At 40.1% G+C, this 17,355-nt stretch overlaps 1 protein-coding gene across 8 annotated transcripts in view; it reads left to right on the top strand.

Annotated features, from left to right (window-relative positions):
- DIP2C (disco interacting protein 2 homolog C) overlaps positions 1–17,355 on the top strand; it is a 751,814-nt gene that overhangs the window by 648,955 nt on the left and 85,504 nt on the right. For all 8 annotated transcript variants that reach the window (XM_073629914.1, XM_073629915.1, XM_073629910.1 and 5 more), the window contains 3 exons: positions 4,189–4,298; positions 9,264–9,394; positions 14,250–14,418. In XM_073629914.1, coding sequence (XP_073486015.1) covers positions 4,189–4,298; positions 9,264–9,394; positions 14,250–14,418 — 410 coding nt within the window. The remainder of the gene's footprint in view (positions 1–4,188; positions 4,299–9,263; positions 9,395–14,249; positions 14,419–17,355) is intronic.

Raw genomic sequence — 17,355 nt, forward strand, 5'->3', positions numbered from 1 at the left:
CACTGTGCCCACCATTGCAGCCTCACTGTGCCCACCATTGCAGCTTCACTGTGCCCACCATTGCAGCCACACTGTGCCCATTGCAGCCTCACTGTGCCCGTTGCAGCCTCACTGTGCCCGTTGCAGCCTCACTGTGCCCGTTGCAGCCTCACTGTGCCCGTTGCAGCCACACTGTGCCCGTTGCAGCCACACTGTGCCCCTTGCAGCCACACTGTGCCCCTTGCAGCCACACTGTGCCCATATCAACCTTACTGTGCCCATTGCAGCCTCTCCTGGACAGAGGAATGCATGGCTGGAGGAAGAGGAGAGCCGCAGGATAGCACGCTGTTACCAGTGCTAACATTATAATTGTCTCCACTCTGCTCGACACAGCCCCGCCACCTCCTGACCCGTGCCTGTGATAGATAGAATGCATTGGACCGGTGTTCTATCTATCACAGGCGCAGGTCAGGAGGAGGCGGGGCTGTGTCAAGCAGAGTGCAGACAATTATAACGTAAGCACCGGTAACAGCGTTCTATCCCGCGGCTCTCCTCTTCCTCCCTGGGGCGATTGCTGGGAGAACAGCTCCCGATCAACCCTGCCGGCGGTGCTCCCCCCCTCCCAGGCAGGCAGCCCAGCTCGCAAGCCCTCATTTTCCACTCGCAAAATGCGAGTAGGTGAGTGAAAAATTTGAGGGCTGTCTTATACTATTAGTCACGTTATTGCTGCACTGGTTTAGCCTGGATGTTGACTAACCTAATTTAATATACTGTCAACAATTCGGAGAACCCACAAATATATTAATGAAATGTAATCTTCAAAATGTAGCAAGTTATGCAAGAATGGTAAAGTAGTATTAAACTCTCATTTAAAAAAATTGCTGACTAGTAGTTTTTTATGACAGAAGAGACCTTATTGATCTCTTCTGTCATAAATGCTTCCCCCAGCCTACAACAACAAAAAAAAAAAAACAGCGTGTTTCTCTAGTTCTGGGAGGGCGTCCATGGCTGTCCTCTCAGAACCACACGTCCTGCGGGCCTCTTGGGGCACACATCGAGCATGCTCTGTGACCAACTGTATCCAGTCACAGCTGGTCACATATACCGGTTATCCGCAGTCCTTTCCTCACACGCTGCCTCTGTGTGAAGAAAAGAGTGCCGATATTGGACAAGGCTGACAACAGTACATTGTTTACACACATAATCAGGACACTGATTATTAGTGCCTATCAGTGGAGCCTCATCAGTGCCCTGATTATTAGTGCAACCTCATCAGTGCCTATCAGTGCAGCCCCATCAGTGCACATCAGTGAAGAAGAAAAATTACACTTATTTGCAAAAGTTTATAACAGAAACTAAGAAAACCTTTTTTTTTTTTTTACATTTTCTTTCTCTTTTCGTTTGTTTAGCAAAAAATAAAAACCCAGTGGTGAATAAATACCGCCAAAAGAAAGCTCTATCTGTCTCAAAAAAAGATAAATATTTAATATGGGTACAGTGTTGCACGACCGTGCAATTGACGTTTAAAGTGCGACGCCATTGAGAGCTGAGAATTGGCCTGGGCAGGAAGGGGGTGAAAAAGCTAAAAAAAAAAACAAAAAAAAACGGGGGTATTACTTACCTGCTCTGTGCAACAATATTACACAGAAAAGTCACTTTCCTCCTCTTCTGAGAGTCCCCCGTCGGTCCTGTCAGTTTCTCCTCTGAAAGCAAGAAGTGAAGGAAGCAGTGCTATAGCCGGAGACCGTGCTGGAGCCAGGTAAGTGTTTAGGGACTGGGCAGGGTAGGACAAGTAGTGGGTCTTTTTTTAATTTAATGCAAAGAATGCATTAAGGTAAAAAAAAAAGACTTTTAGACTTTAGAGCCACTTTAATAGTCCTTTTAAATGAGTCTGAATGTAAAGGGTCTGCTTTAATAGATGAGGCAGGCATCAGGGGAGCATAGTAGGGACAGTAAATAAAGAGAAACTTGCTGTATCTCTGAGCTGTATGTAACAGATATTGCAGAGTTTTAGTTGGGATTATATGAATTGACATGCTGGCATCAGTAAACATGACACACAGCGGGTCTGCATTGTTTGCCCCAACATCAGACGAGTTCACTTTAACTAAAGACTATAGACCACAGAGCACTGCCATCATGGCTTTAGGTCACATGAACCACAACTGTATCACTATTGGACCTACTAAGCTCAGAGGTGAGCATCCCTGTTCTTCTAAAGAAAACATAAGTTTACTGTAGTTCTGCTTTAAGTTTGAGTGTAGTTATGCTTGTTTTTCATGCAAAATCTCAGTGGAGTCTTAAAATGTCTGTACAATTTTATAAGGAATATGTGATATTTAGAAGCATCGGGGAGTGTATACAACATGGAATTTTATTTGTATTGCTTGTAGTTTCCCTAAAAATTCTCAGCATCCCTGACCTGAGTTTTATTTACAATGATAATAATGCCACAGCAATGGGGGAAAATAGCCCTAGACTGATATCCCTGGCCAGGTCTGGAGGCCATACTTTACAAAAACAGCTTGAGAAAAATGAATTAAAAAGTCACTTTTAAACAAGCAGTTTGGCTTTTTCTGCAATTATATTTTAGTATAGTTTATTTCAACTTCTTTATTAAACAAACATGGAAGGCGTCCCTTGTGTGTACAACAGTAACTACTGTGTATTATTTCCATAGCACACTAACTGTATTTACAGACCTTATAACGATTATTTGGTAACCATCATTCTGTTGGTTTAAAGTGGTGCGAAATTATCATAGAAGATACAAAGTCTTTTAAAACTGCCTGATAAACCGCTGAATACACCGATCAAATTTGCTTATGGAGCTACTTGCCAGATGATTGATATTTCTATCCTTCCAGGTTTGAGATTTACACAGCCTTGCTTGTCACTGAAGGAGACAGGATTTTCCTATGCTGAAATTAAGACTGGCCATACACGGAGCAAAGTTCTTTCCTGCAACCATGGGTTGCAGGAAAGAAATTTGCTTGATTCCCCCATTAACACAGACAGTGTTGATGCGGGAATCCCTCCTGATGGGCTATTGTCTTCTCCCGGCAGGGAAGTGGAGGCGGAAGAAAACAATGATTATCGCTAGTGGCTACAGCAGCTGCTTACAATAATCGTAAGAGAATCCAGCAGGCTGGTTGTACCCAAGTTGATCGATCAACTTGGTACATTCGGCCTGCCCATTGACAGTTCGAATCTCAGCCGGTTACTGCTGAACCAGCTAAGATTCGAACCGTGTATGGCCAGCCTAAGTAACATTTACAGGTCTTGTCCCTCACTCAGCCTGTGACTGGGCAGTGCAAGGAGAAACAGCAAACTGATGAGCTTATCTCTCTTCACTTTGTTGGGTGTTCCCAGTCTGAGCTCAGCTGTACAGGGGACTGTAAGAGGCTGATAGCATGTCAAATTTAGACTGTTTGTATTTTAAAAAATCATTGAATGATATATTAATGAATACATATCTGCCAGGGGTTGAAAGGGCTTGTGGAAGCTTGTGTCTACAAATGGTTCAGAGCATCATACTTTGCCACCCATGTATGTAAGTAAAAGACAAAGGCAGCACCTGGAACCAGGTTAAGCCACAGCAGGGGACAATGTATTAGGTTGCCTACGTCTAAAGCCTGGTACGCACTATTAATTTTTTTTTTTTTTTTTTTTTTTTTGCGTCCAACCCAGCGGGCTGAACAATAAAAAACTGAGAAGCTCTGGAGGAGAGCCTGTACTAACAATCCAATGTTAGCACAGGGATGTCCCCTGCTGAACTATTGTGTTCTGATAGGGGGCTGCACCATTGGCTAGAAGCGCTCATCAGTGGCCGATCGGCAGGCCTTTTTTGCAGTCATGTCCCTTCAACGGAAGCCAAACGTTTGGCTGGCTTCTGTCGGACCGCCCGCCATATACAGGGGCCAAATGTCGGACGGTTTCTTTTGGACCGGCCGATACCACCCGATATTCGTCCCGTGTATACATCCCTTAAGTATGATCACATTCCCTCCACATCAGATACAGGGAGGCTCTACAGCATTCTCCATTATTAGCACAGCCAAACATTACATTTGACTATACTGTGATTGACTGCAAGGTTTTCAGAAAGTAAAAATGATACCCTCTACTACATGACCTGCTGTAATGCTTTTGAGCAAAATAGAAATATTATTGAAATAATTGCACCGTATCTCTGCTTTTTGAATTTAGATGATTTGCCAAAGAAAAGACCTTCCCAAATCTACAAGCCCTCTGACCCTGAAACGTTGGCTTATCTTGATTTTAGTGTATCTACAACTGGAATGCTTGCAGGGGTAAAGGTATGTACACAACCGCATAATGTTACTACTTTGCACAATTTTGGATGTTTCTTGCCTTGATATAATTAGTCGATGTAATCTGTGTTCATTTTAGTTTTATTGTAATGCTAAGTAAAGATTGTGCTTGCCACTGGCTACATTATAACCTTTGCATTGATGGCACCAATTTTTGAGCACACCACTCCACCATGCCCTGCCTGCATCTGCTGCTTTACAAGCCTTTTGCACAGTATAGGTATAAGGCAATAGGATTTCACAGTGTTAGCCAAAACAGCTGAGCGTACTTGCACAGTGGGACCACTGCTTGTAGAATCGAATTAACCCTATAAGCAATGGGTTTGGGGCATAGACTGGGCGCAGCCATGTGCAATTGGGTCTCATAAAGCCTCTTGAATGGCTCTCATCAGAAGCCCTAAAAGTTGAGATTCAGGCTTTCTTGACAATGGAAGAGTTAAGCCTGTCTTCAGAGGCAAAGAAAGGGGTGACGGCTAATAACAGCTGTTTTACTTTTCAAATTCTGATATTATTTTACTATTTGAGATGTTTCTTTTACCATGACTGTGTTGCAGAATTGATTGCCTTGTTTACAAGTGGGTGGGACAAGGAAAAAGTTAGAAAAATGTTGGAAAGTGCCAGGCAACAGCCCCGACCCCATCATGTGGGAGTGAAGTTGATGACCAATATCGATTTATTGCAGTGAGAGAAGCTCACTCCCCTGCTTGACCCTGATTGGGTCAAGGGGAGAAAACGATACTTGGCGATTTTGAATAAGGTAAAACTTTGTAAACAAATTTTGCCACAAATTAGAGGATTGGTTGAATTCGGGACAGGCATATGCCCTAGATTGGAATTCAGCCAGAACAACATAGCAGAGTAGTCAATGAAATCGGCAGAGGGTAGAGGACCTTCATATAATCTAATTTCTGTGTTGAGGGGACTTGAAGTGCCGCAGACCCCTTAAGGTCTACATCCAGCACTGGTAGCAGAGACTATTTTTCACCTACAGTTTTAGGAGTATGCTGATGAGCTGAACTTTTCTGTCTCATTGCTGTGGATAATATTCAGTGGAGGTATGGCTCACAGAGCTCTATCAGGTTAAGTGCACTTTTCTTGTGCCCCTGTGCCTTTTTAAAAACTTGCAGCATCCCAAATCACTTCAATTTTAAAGATGCTAAACCTCCCCATACTCCTAACAAGTTGAATCCAAAGAAAATGTCTTCAGATGCCAGCACAGTGCTTCAGTTTATTTCCAGGGCCCTCTGAAAGCCCCAAAAGTCAGAGTGAACTATTATTTAAATTTTGATAGGACTTAGAAGTTTTAGCTTTGGCCCATAATAAATTCCCTCAGCTTTTGGAATTCCCAGGGAATTCTGGTAAAAATTAAGTATTAGCACTTGGAGATGCCTGATTTAGAGTTCAGATGGCTTTTTACCATCTCATTTGACGCTCATTAGAACCAAACAAGCTGTTTGGATAAACAACAAACATTTTCTGCATTTAGAACAGGTTCAGTTGAATGTGACTAATTACTACTAGCTATAATATAAAATTGTATTAAATTAAAGCAGAATTTAACTGTATCTGAGCACCACAAAATGATAATGCTGTTTAATTCATTTTTTTCATATTCAATGAAACTCCCCCATATATCCATGTCTCCATACTTTATTGTATTGAGAAATCACTTTGAAAAACACCCCTCTAGCATTTCTAGCCGTGGCCATCTTGAGTTAAGGCAAATTATTCATCTAGCATTAACTGCCTGGAATCTATCTGCCCTTAGCTCAGGCATGCAGGCAGAAGAGTATGTTTATAGTCGAAAGCCCCTCCTCCCCACCTCCAGAAGAAAAAGAAATGCCCTTGAAGACTTCTAGGATGTATGACATCATTTCAGCCTAGGGCAGAAACCACAAACTAAAGTTTAAAACAAATTAATATTCTATATCTTCCTATGTATTTACGAAGACTATCAGTATATTGATTAAAAATAATTATTGTTCATTGAGAGGTTTAGATTCACTTTAGTGGTCACCAGAATAACTATGGAGTGACTGTTGTTAGGGTAACCATAGACCATAAACCATAGGCATAAATTAATGACCATAAACATGATCTCATGTTTATGGATGTTACCCAAGCCTGCTGGTGGCCACACAGAGCCTGTCCCAGTTGCTATTGTTCTACCCTATTAGCCCTTCCACTACCCCCATTTCTCCATCTCCGACTGCATTGAAGCCAAACGGATTAATTTAGGATTTTAAGTTCAGGTAAATAACCCTGCAGTGCTCTGATGAGAGCTATCGGAGAGCTATGTACGATTGCAATTCAAAATCTATACACAGCTTTCTGTTCAACTGGCCATTCTTTATGCAGTTGGTTCTTTTTTTTTTTTTTAATTTAACTCTTCTTCTTATTGACAAGTTAAGTCCTAATTTTTATGTGAAGTACGCTGAAGCTAATATATGGAGAACCTAACTGTGTGACAGCTCCACCACAGTTTTAAAATGCCTGCTTTATACTGCAGCTTTTTCCTGGAAAAGTAATTTCTCTAAATGTTCTGTATTTACTCACCGCAAACTGCATTCAGAACAAATCTGTTACAGATTGCTCTAACAAGCTATAATTTCCAAGTCAGGCAACCAATGTAGTAAAAAATGTTCTGCTCTATCATAAAGATTTAATGGCTCAGGAGCTGGAGCCAAGCCTTCTATTTCAGTTCGTTAGGAGCATACTAAAAATTTAAATGAGGGCCTACTCCGAATTTATCATAATGCTCCTTAGTAACACCTTTGGTGCCATAGGGGTTTGTGATTTGTTACCAGATGTTACTTAACTCTCCTTTTGTTGTGAAAAAAGAATACAATTCTCTCAATAACAGTGATATATTTATTGTAAAGATTTTAACAAAATTTCATTGTAGACCCTTACCTCCTACTGTCAATTGGAGCTTATTTGTGAACTCCGTTCACGTTCTCCTTCCTGTGTGAGCGGAAGGGTCTTTGTTTGTAGTGACATGGTCAGTCACACTGTTCAAGCATAGATAGTAAAATGGCTCCTTCTTTCATAAAGCAGAATTCCCAGACAAAATTCATAATCTCAGGATCTCATTTATTGCCCTATATTTGTGTTTTTTCTTGTTATTCTGCAGACTTCAGCATGTCCCCCTTCAATTCATTGTAATGTTGCTTTTACATCTGATGTATGACTGAAGGGAAAAAATGCCTGCTTTAGTCTTGCTGTCTTAGTCAAATCTCCTTCCCTAACTTGTGATTAGAAAATGAAGGAAAAGCAGGCCGCTAATGACGTCAACCCTCTGCTAACCCCACATATAAGCATAGCTACATAGTCTGGTTGAAAAAAAACACAAGTCCATCTATTTCAACCAGTGGAAGGGTAAAATATATATATACAATTCTATATATACAATCCTATACCCACAGTTAATCCAGAGGAAGGCAAAAAAACAAAAAAAAACAATAAAGCATGATCCAATTTCTTCCAGCAGGGGAAAAAATGTCTTCCTGATCCCCCAAGAGACATCCCCCAACAGGCAACCCTGTTTAGCCCTGGCATGTTTAATCTTGGTCTGATAAGCACGCACGGTGCAAAGCATTAGAGCTCCAATTGATTTAGTGTATGCCCCCCTAACCTCGCTCTGACTACTTCTATGCAGTGGGTTAAAGGAAGCTGATCTAAAAACAGATTCAGACACACATGGTAGTTATATGTAAATATAGACAAGTAGAGAACAGATAGTGATCTTTTTGAACCCAAACAGAACATAGACATGCCTCAATCCATATATATATATATATATATATATATATATATATATATATATATATATATATATATATATTATATAAATAAAAAATGGGTTTTGGGACTTTACATGAGGCATGTATATGTAAATGATGTTGTATAAAGATACGTAATTATACAATGGATATCACTATCCCTGTAGGGAAATCCATATAATCATGATGAATTATTGAATTGATAAATTAGATTAAATTAATAAATCCAATAAGAAATATGATATATAATGCATAATATATAATACATGATGTAGACAAGAAAAAGCATAATAAATATAATAATAATCATATTGACATATTTAATATCGATGATGAATAGACATGATTGGTACAGACAATAAAAATGAATGAATTATATAAACGTACACATCAGATAGACATGATAATCCTAATAAATACAATCAATTAATGCCATTGATAGAATTCATGATTTAAAGCAAGCTTGACTTTGCATCATTGAATGAGGACTCGACGCGTTTCATGGCGTTTACAGCCAATCATCAGGAGTAGGATGCATGAATTTTGGCTATAAAATGAAATAAAAATAGATAGATGGGTAAATAAAGTCTCAGATAATATACCATGCTTTCTAAAAGGGAGCAGGCGCTAGCGATTTATACATTACCTATGGGACAATTCATAGGCATGACCCAGCAGTTCTCATGATGGAACAGGATGGTGGCCCCGAATGAGCTGTCTCCCCCGGGGTTGAGGCGGGGACAAACCCCGACCCCAGCATCCATTTGGATCATGATTATATGGATTTCCCTACGGGGATAGTGATATCCATTTTATAATTAGGTATCTTTATACAACATCATTTACATATACATGCCTCATGTAAAGTCCCAAAACCCATTTAAAGCCCATTTTTTCTTTTTTATTTATATATATATGTAAATATAGCTTTTAATCATACTATATGTATATGTAGATATATACAGTATACTGTAGAACATTCTTTTTATTGCAAATGCTAACCCAGTACTGCCTTTTTGTGCTTTTTTTTGCCTTGTATGTTTTATATTCTAGTTGGAAGACAGTTGCAGTTTTTGTTCGTTCTTTTTATAAGTGGTTTTGTCTGATAATCACTTACCAAAGTGCTTTATTCTAAGGCCCGGTCATAACAGACAGTGTTTGCTTTTAGATGTCCCATGCAGCCACTAGTGCCTTCTGTCGATCCATTAAATTGCAGTGTGAACTCTACCCATCCAGAGAGGTGGCTATATGTCTGGATCCTTACTGTGGATTGGGCTTTGTCCTGTGGTGCCTCTGTAGGTATGTTTTACATGTGCAATCTTTATCAAATGTGTTCTGTCCAAAATTTCTTAAAGGTGCACCAATAGTGTACTCTACACTGTGAACCCATAAATTCTGTGCTGGGGTTTTTTGTTTGCTTGTAAGTTATTCAAATATTCATCTTATAGTTTTATTTTGGAGAAGTGACGTTGTACTACATTGTGCTTTCATGATAGGTAGCTGAGATCTACAATGGTCTGCAAATATGTACTGTTTACACATAAGTAATCTCTTCTGACTGCCTAGTTCAACTTTTTTATCAAATAAAAGTTCAACTTTTATTCAAACACTACTTGCTGAAACATACTATTGTTTTGTGGTTTTCACATTCAAGTTGGCCTTACACTGATTGAGTTTTGGCACCCTACAGTGCCTTGAAAAAGTATTCACACCCCTTGAAATTTTCCACATTTTGTCAAGTTCCAACCAAAAACGTAAATTTATTTTATTGGGATTGAATGTGATAGACCAACACAAAGTGGCACATAATTGTGAAGTGGAAGGGAAATGATAAATGGTTTTCAATTTTTTTTTTACAAATATCTGAAAAGCGTGGTGTGCATTTGTATTCAGCCCCCCCCCCCGAGTCAATACTCTGAAGAACCACCTTTCGCTGCAATTACAGCTGCAAGTCTTTTTGGTATCTAGAGAGTGACATTTTTGCCCATTCTTCTTTGCAAAATAGCTTAAGCTCTGTCAGATTGGATGGAGAGCGTCTGTGAACAGCAATTTTCAAGTCTAGCCACAGATTCTCAATTGGATTTAGGTCTGGACTTTGACTGGGCCATTATAACACATGAATATGCTTTGATCTAAACCATTCCATTGTAGCTCTGGCTGTATGTTTAAGGTCGTTGTCCTGCTGGAAGGTGAACCTCCACCCCAGTCTCAAGCCTTTTGCTGACTCTAATGGGGTGTACACACGGGCGGACTTTTCGACCGTACTGGTCTGACGGACGCCAACGGACCAAATCCGGTCGTGTGTGGGCTGCACCGAAACCTTCAGCTGACTTTTCCGGTCGCTAATCTGATGGACTTTAGATTTGGAACAGACTTCAAATCTTTACGTCGTAACTCCGCCGGACCCAGAAATCCGCTCGTCTGTATGCTAGTCCGACAGACAAAAACCGACGCTAGGGCAGCTATTGGCTACTGGCTATCAACTTCCTTATTTTAGTCCGGTGTACGTCATCACGTACGAATCTGTCGGACTTTGGTGTGATCGTGTGTAGGCAAGTCCGTTCGTTAGAAAGTCCGTCGGAAGTTCATCAAAAGTCCGTCGAGAGTCCGCTGGAAAGTTTGTCGGAGTCCGGTCGAAAATTCCACCCGTGTGTACGCGGCATTACAGGTTTTCTTCTAAGATTGCCCTGTATTTAGCTTCATCCTTCTTCCCATCAACTCTGATCAGCTTCCCTGTCCCTGCTAAAGATGTTTCTCTGTAGGGGTAATGTGTTCAGGGTGATGTGCAGTGATAGTTTTCCGCCACACATAGCATTTTGCTTTTAGGCCAAAAAAGTTTGATTTTGGTTTTATCTGACCAGGGCACCTTCTTCTACATGTTTGCTGTGTCCCCCACATGGTTTCTCGCAAACTGCAAACAGGACTTCTTATGGATTTCTTTCAACAATGGCTTTCTTCTTGCCACTCTTCCATAAAGACCAGATTTGTGGAGTGCACACCTTATAGTTGTCCTGTGGACAGATTCTCCCATGTGAGCTATGGATCGCTGCAGCTCCTCCACAGTTACCATGGGCCTCTTGGCTGATTCTCTAATTAATGCTCTCCTTGCCCAGCCTGTCAGTTTAGGTGGACTGCCATGTCTTGGTAGGTTTGCAGTTGTACCATACTGTTTCCATTTTCGGATGATAGATTGAACAGAGCTCCGTGAGATGTTCAAAGCTTGGGATATTTTTTTATAACCTAACCCTGCTTTAAACTTCTTCACAACTTTATCCCTGACCTGTCTGGTGTGTTCCTTGGCCTTCATGATGCTGTTTGTTCACTAAGGCTTTAGATTTTGAAAACCATTTATCATTTTCCTTCCACTTCACAATTATGTGCCACTTTGTGTTGGTCTATCACATAAAATCCCAATAAAATACATTTACGCTTTTGGTTGTAACATGTTAGAATGTGGAAAATTTCAAGGGGAGTGAATACTTTTTTAAGGCACTGTACCACCCGAACATTCTTCAATCCGAAAATGGCAGATAATTCTGGGCCAATCAGCTGCAGCCACTCTTTGGAAGCACCTACTGTATTCTGCCAGCTGCCAACTCTCAGAATACAGTAACCTCAGTGGGAGATTCCTCCATCCATGGTGTTTAACATGGATGGAGGATTCTATTAGCTTTAGTTTTTTAGTTGAATGTGGTTTGAACAACTAGATTAATTTCACTGTTTCCACAAGCTTAGGTTCATCTGTATTGATCTAAAAAAAAAGTGCCTGGCAGGAAACTAGTGACACTTGGGACAACAACAAGAGAGCGCTTTGTTGTTAAAGAAAACTTGTTACCAAATATGGGCAATTCAGGTCTAGAATATGATATAAAATAAGCGTAAACAGAGGTTATCTTCAGTGAAAACTGTATGTTAGAATGATCATTAGATCAGACATAAATCCCTCCATGGTCAGCAGAAGCTGTATGTATATCTTCAAATCTTTATCATACAGTACAGGACACAGACTGAATATTCATAGACTAGACCCTGGGTTAAAGGCTGGTACCTTCAAGTGATTGTACACCGGCAAGCTTTTGATGACATGCCTCCTGGGTGTCCCCTAGATAACCCTACCACAATCCATGAGTCCTCAGTTTTTTCTAGTGTCTGTCCTAAGGTGATAGATGTCTTCAGGGAAATCTCTTTGCTTAGCTAGTTTATCATTTTCTCTTCGGATTCTCCAACCAATGCTTCACTGTCTTCTAATACAACAACAGAAGCAATGCATCTGAAATGGTGCAACCTAAGTAAAACCTTGGGAACTGTATTTAGACCTCACATTTTCCTGTAAAAGTTGAGCTCAGCTATGATAGGTGTTCACAGTGACCACAAGGAGAATCAGAACGGGGTAAGACTAAGCTTGATTTTTACAGGAAATGTATTTAAATTTACACTTATGAAGACTGTAAATCTGTTTTCTTTAATAGTACTGTAGCTTTTAAATTAGGTTTTAGAGCCCGTCTTGATGGCATAAGTTTGATATCAGTTTAAGACGTTCCTGAGATTATTTGAAATCCATTGACAGGTGCATTTGACCTGTAGTTGTCGTCCTTCTGACCTGCATTTGACCTTCTTCAAGTAGGTTTTCCATAGCTATAGCTTTGTATAGGAGTGTAAAAACTGTTGGATGCCCATCGATAAAGACTCTTAGGTTTACCATTATGCCACTAGACTTTTAACAAAAGGAAATCAGTACTGAAGTAAATATATATACCGCCATTGATTTTTTTTTCCTTCTGAGAATGCTAGTTGGTGAACTGTCAATATGATTCAGTGCTTTCAACCTATTCTGAGTCACTGATCTAGAATAAGCATGTAGATCAGATTTTATGTCTCTGTTTTTTGGCTCGAGATCTGAAAGCATGTAAAGGGTTAGTTCACCTTACTCTTGTCAAGAACACCCCTGTGCCTTACAACATCCTCAGTACACTAATATGCAGTGTTACATTTTGTAAAACAATGCTTGCTTTTTAGGCTGCTTATTCCATTGCTCTCCCCTCAGATGGCAGGTGTACTGAGAGTCGTATACGGGGCCCCAAAAAAAATCACAAAAGTGGACGTGGCTTTCTTACCCACGTTTCTTACCCACGCATGTGCGGTCTGCTCTCTTTTACTCTCACAGCATGTTGAGCTGCGAGAGAGTGTGGATTGCACATGCCTGGGTATGAAGTGAAGCCCAAGTGCTTATTCGTGAGTTGCCCATGCTAAGCATCTAAGTCCATCTGCAGGACAGAAGGGAGGGCAATGGAATAAGCAGCCTAAGAAGTAAGCAGCATGTCACAAATTTTTGCCACTGCATGTTAATGTACTAAGGATGCTGTAATGCATAGGGGTGGTTTTTGGCAAAAGCCATTAAAAATGAAAGAACCCTTTAGGCCTCATGTACACTGCTGCTGGTAAACAGACGTTCAGAGGCAGTTGGATGCTTTTTTCAGCTGCCCCTGAACTCATCCAATGTTATCTTATGTGTACATGTACACAGGTTCGTTTAATGTCGTTTTTAGGCAGTTGAGTTTAGAAGCCTTTTTTGGAAAGCAAAAAAATGAGTTCAGACGCCGAGTTTAGAGGCATTTCAAGCGCCAAACGCTTCTAAACATGGCTAACGGGGCAACTTGCGTTTAGCCGCATTTTGTTTACAGGCATTTTTCATTTTTTCGCTATTTTATAAAAAAATAAAAAAATTTTCAAATGCTTCTAAACGCAGACGCGGCTAAACGCGGCATGAAAACGCGGCAAAATGGACATTTTAAACGTGGGTTACTATCTGGCAAGTTAATTCATTCAGTAGAGGTTGTAAAAACGTCCTGTGTACATTAAGCCTGAAGCTAGTGACAGCCAAATAAGTAGCATTTTCAGAAGGAGATCAGCAATAAACTTGATGTTGTATTGACTTTAAACCCCATCTTCAGCTTTCAGGTTGTTTTATTATTACTCAGCCCTGTCCTGTATGTCAGCAAATAAGAAACACACCATAGATTAGTGACATAAAACAGTAAATTAGATTTAATAGCTATGTTTGGGTCGCAGCAGTTTGCCTAGTCAGCAATGTTCATGTAATAAAATACTGCAGCCTGACTCAGAGTGCATGCTAATATGTCTCATGTCTTTGCAGCGTGTATTCAGGACACCAGTCTATTCTGATTCCTCCCTCAGAGCTGGAGATCAATCCTGCCTTGTGGCTTCTTGCTGTGAGTCAGTACAAAGTCAGAGACACATTCTGTTCCTACTCTGTAATGGAACTCTGTACCAAGGGACTTGGCTTGCAGACCGAATCCTTAAAGGTAATGCAAGCATTTTATCCCCAGTCAAGTTTTTCTATCTGTAATGTATGGTCAACTCATTGTTATCCCTGCATATAATGTTATATCTATCTTTCTAAGCAAAATCGTGAAGGTATCCCCTCTGTTACAGCAAGATATACAGTGCAGTGTCTTTGTTTTTTAAAAGTCATGCAGCTTAATACCTTATTTTACATCGCCACTGTGCAGTCACGTGACTTCCCCCCCACGCTCCTTCCCCAATCTAAGGACTACAGAGGGAAGGGCTAATACTCCCCTCTGACGTCAGCTGGGTGGTCACGTGACCGCACAGCGGCACTGAAAACAAAGGTATTTAGCTGCATCATTTTTAAAAAACACAGACACTGCACTGTATAGCTTGCTGTAACAGAGGGGATTCCAGGATTTGTGATCAGTGACTTTACAGCCACTATGCTGTTTATCGTGCTTTAACCACTTGCCGACCGGCTCACGCACATATACGTCGGCAAAGTGGTTCGTTCCCGCAAGATGCCGTACCCGTACGTCAACTCTTTTAAGAGCCATAGCAGGTGTGCGCCCACTGCACAGCGGGGGACCCAATGCGCGTGCGATCGTGGGCACGAGAGCCAGGACAAGATTTGTGTGTGTAAACACACAAATCCTCGTTCTGACAGGAGAGAAGAGACAGATCTGCTGTTCGTAGTGATTACAAACAGCGATATGTCTCCTCCTCCAGTCAGTCCCATCCCCCCACAGTTAGAAGTACTCACGAAGGAACACGTTTAACCCCTTGATCGCCCCCTAGTGTTAACCCCTTCCCTGCCAGGTACATTTACACAGTAATCAGTGCATTTTTATAGCGTTGATCGCTGTATAAATGTCAATGGTCCTAAAAATGTGTCAAAAGTGTCCGATCTGTCCGGACACACAATGTCGCAGTCCCGCTAAAAATCGCAGATCACCGCCATTATTAGTAAAAAAAAAATAATAATAAAAATGGCATAAATCTTTCCCATAGTTTGTAGACGCTATAACTTTTGCGCAAAACATTTAATATAGGCTTATTGCGTTTTTTGTTTTTTTTACCAAAAAATATGTAGAAGAATACATATTGGCCTAAACTGATGAAGAAATTTGTTTTTTAAAAACATTTTGGGGATATTTTTTATAGCAAAAAGTAAAAAATATTGTTTTTTTTCAAAATCGTCGCTCTTTTTTTTTGTTTATAGCGCAAAAAATAAAAACCGCAGAGGTGATCAAATACCACCAAAAGAAAGCTCTATTTGTGGGAAAAAAAAACATCGATTTTGTTTGGTTACAACTTCGCACGACCGTGCATTTGTCAGTTAAAGCGACGCAGTGCCGTATCGCAAAATATGGCCCGTCATTAAGGGGGTAAATCCTTCCGGTCCTTAAGTGGTTAAAGGAACAGGGGCATTTTTTTTTAGGGTTACAACTTCTTCTTACCTGTAGCAGTCATTTACTGTAATCATTAGAGACTCAATGTATTTGTACTCCCTTGCTTGGCTTAATTATGGTTGTAGAGAATGCACAGACCTTAGACCTTGGTTTCTGCTACTGGTGACCCTAAGAAACCAAGTGTGGACACAGCCCTTCAACATCAATTCATTAAATATTAATGATGGGGGGGGGGTATTATTTATTGTATTTTCTCTAAAGTACCCAAAGAACATAAAATGTAATTCAGCTCCTAACATTAACACACTTCCTGTCCTATTATGACAACACCTTTTTGCTCCCTATGTGTGGAGGAGCATTATTGCATTATTCTTACCCTAGGACAGGAAGGGTGTGAGAGGTACATGACTTCTCCACCCCCCTTGATCCCCACAGTATTGGGGTGGTGGTTGTGCAATTTTTTTCTGTATTGAACCCTGAAGTGCATAGACAATGCAGAAATTGAGCTGGAATTATAGGATAATTTATGCTCCGAGTGAGCAGGATTGTGCACATAGTATTAGGTCTCAGTCCAGAACCCACCCTCTAAGACATTGCTGAAATTTGTTCCAATGGAATTCTGTGTTGGAATTTTGTTAGAGCGTATAAATTGTACTTAAAAAATAAAAAAACAAGTCTATTTAGCATTAAAGAAAGTGCTTCATTAAGAACAAAATTTGTGTAGCTGCAAAATGCATGAAAAGTGGAGACCTTCAGGTGCAGAATTTGATCTTCACAACAGAGTTAATTCAGATATGAAATTACCAACTTTGGAAATCACATTTATATGCTGGCCTGTCCCCCCAGTACCTAACTATTGGTTTCTGTACCCACCCATCGTGTTTAATCACCATAAGTGAAGTGTGGAAAAGGGTGGGCCAGTAATCGTCGATACTTAGCAGAAGGCCCTAAAGCTTCTGGAAGATCCTATAATGGGAGAATTGGCGCTGTTCAAACACATGTACAATAGATATTAAATAATAGCTATTAAATAGTGTGTAATGGAAAGAATGAAGGTAAAAAATATAAAAATGGATAAAAAATATTAAAAATAAATGAATAGAAAAACCATATATAAGTGAGAATATGCCAAAATATTATACTGTACTATAAAGTGCAAAGTGCTAAAAAATATATGTGACCTGACATATATCAATGAGATATAATCCACAAAAAATTCCTTAACAGTGATATAAAACACCAAATAACATGTTGCAAAAAATCATCTAAAACCACTCTAAACCACTGTGAAGAAGTGTCCAAAACACCAAAAATAGTAAGACTGGTGTGCAAAGTGATGGTAAAAAAATTTTATATTTAAAAAACCAGTGTCCCAAAAAATCAATAAAGTCTGAAAAAGCTGTAATATGTCAATCCAATAAAAAGAATCTTGATGTGAGAATGTAGCAAGTGCTCCCCGTCTTTTTTTTATTGGATTGACATATTACAGCTTTTTCAGACTTTATTGATTTTTTGGGACACTGGATTTTTAAATATAAA

The sequence above is a fragment of the Aquarana catesbeiana genome, linkage group LG05 (assembly GCF_042186555.1).
Source record: "Aquarana catesbeiana isolate 2022-GZ linkage group LG05, ASM4218655v1, whole genome shotgun sequence".
Taxonomy (NCBI): domain Eukaryota; kingdom Metazoa; phylum Chordata; class Amphibia; order Anura; family Ranidae; genus Aquarana; species Aquarana catesbeiana.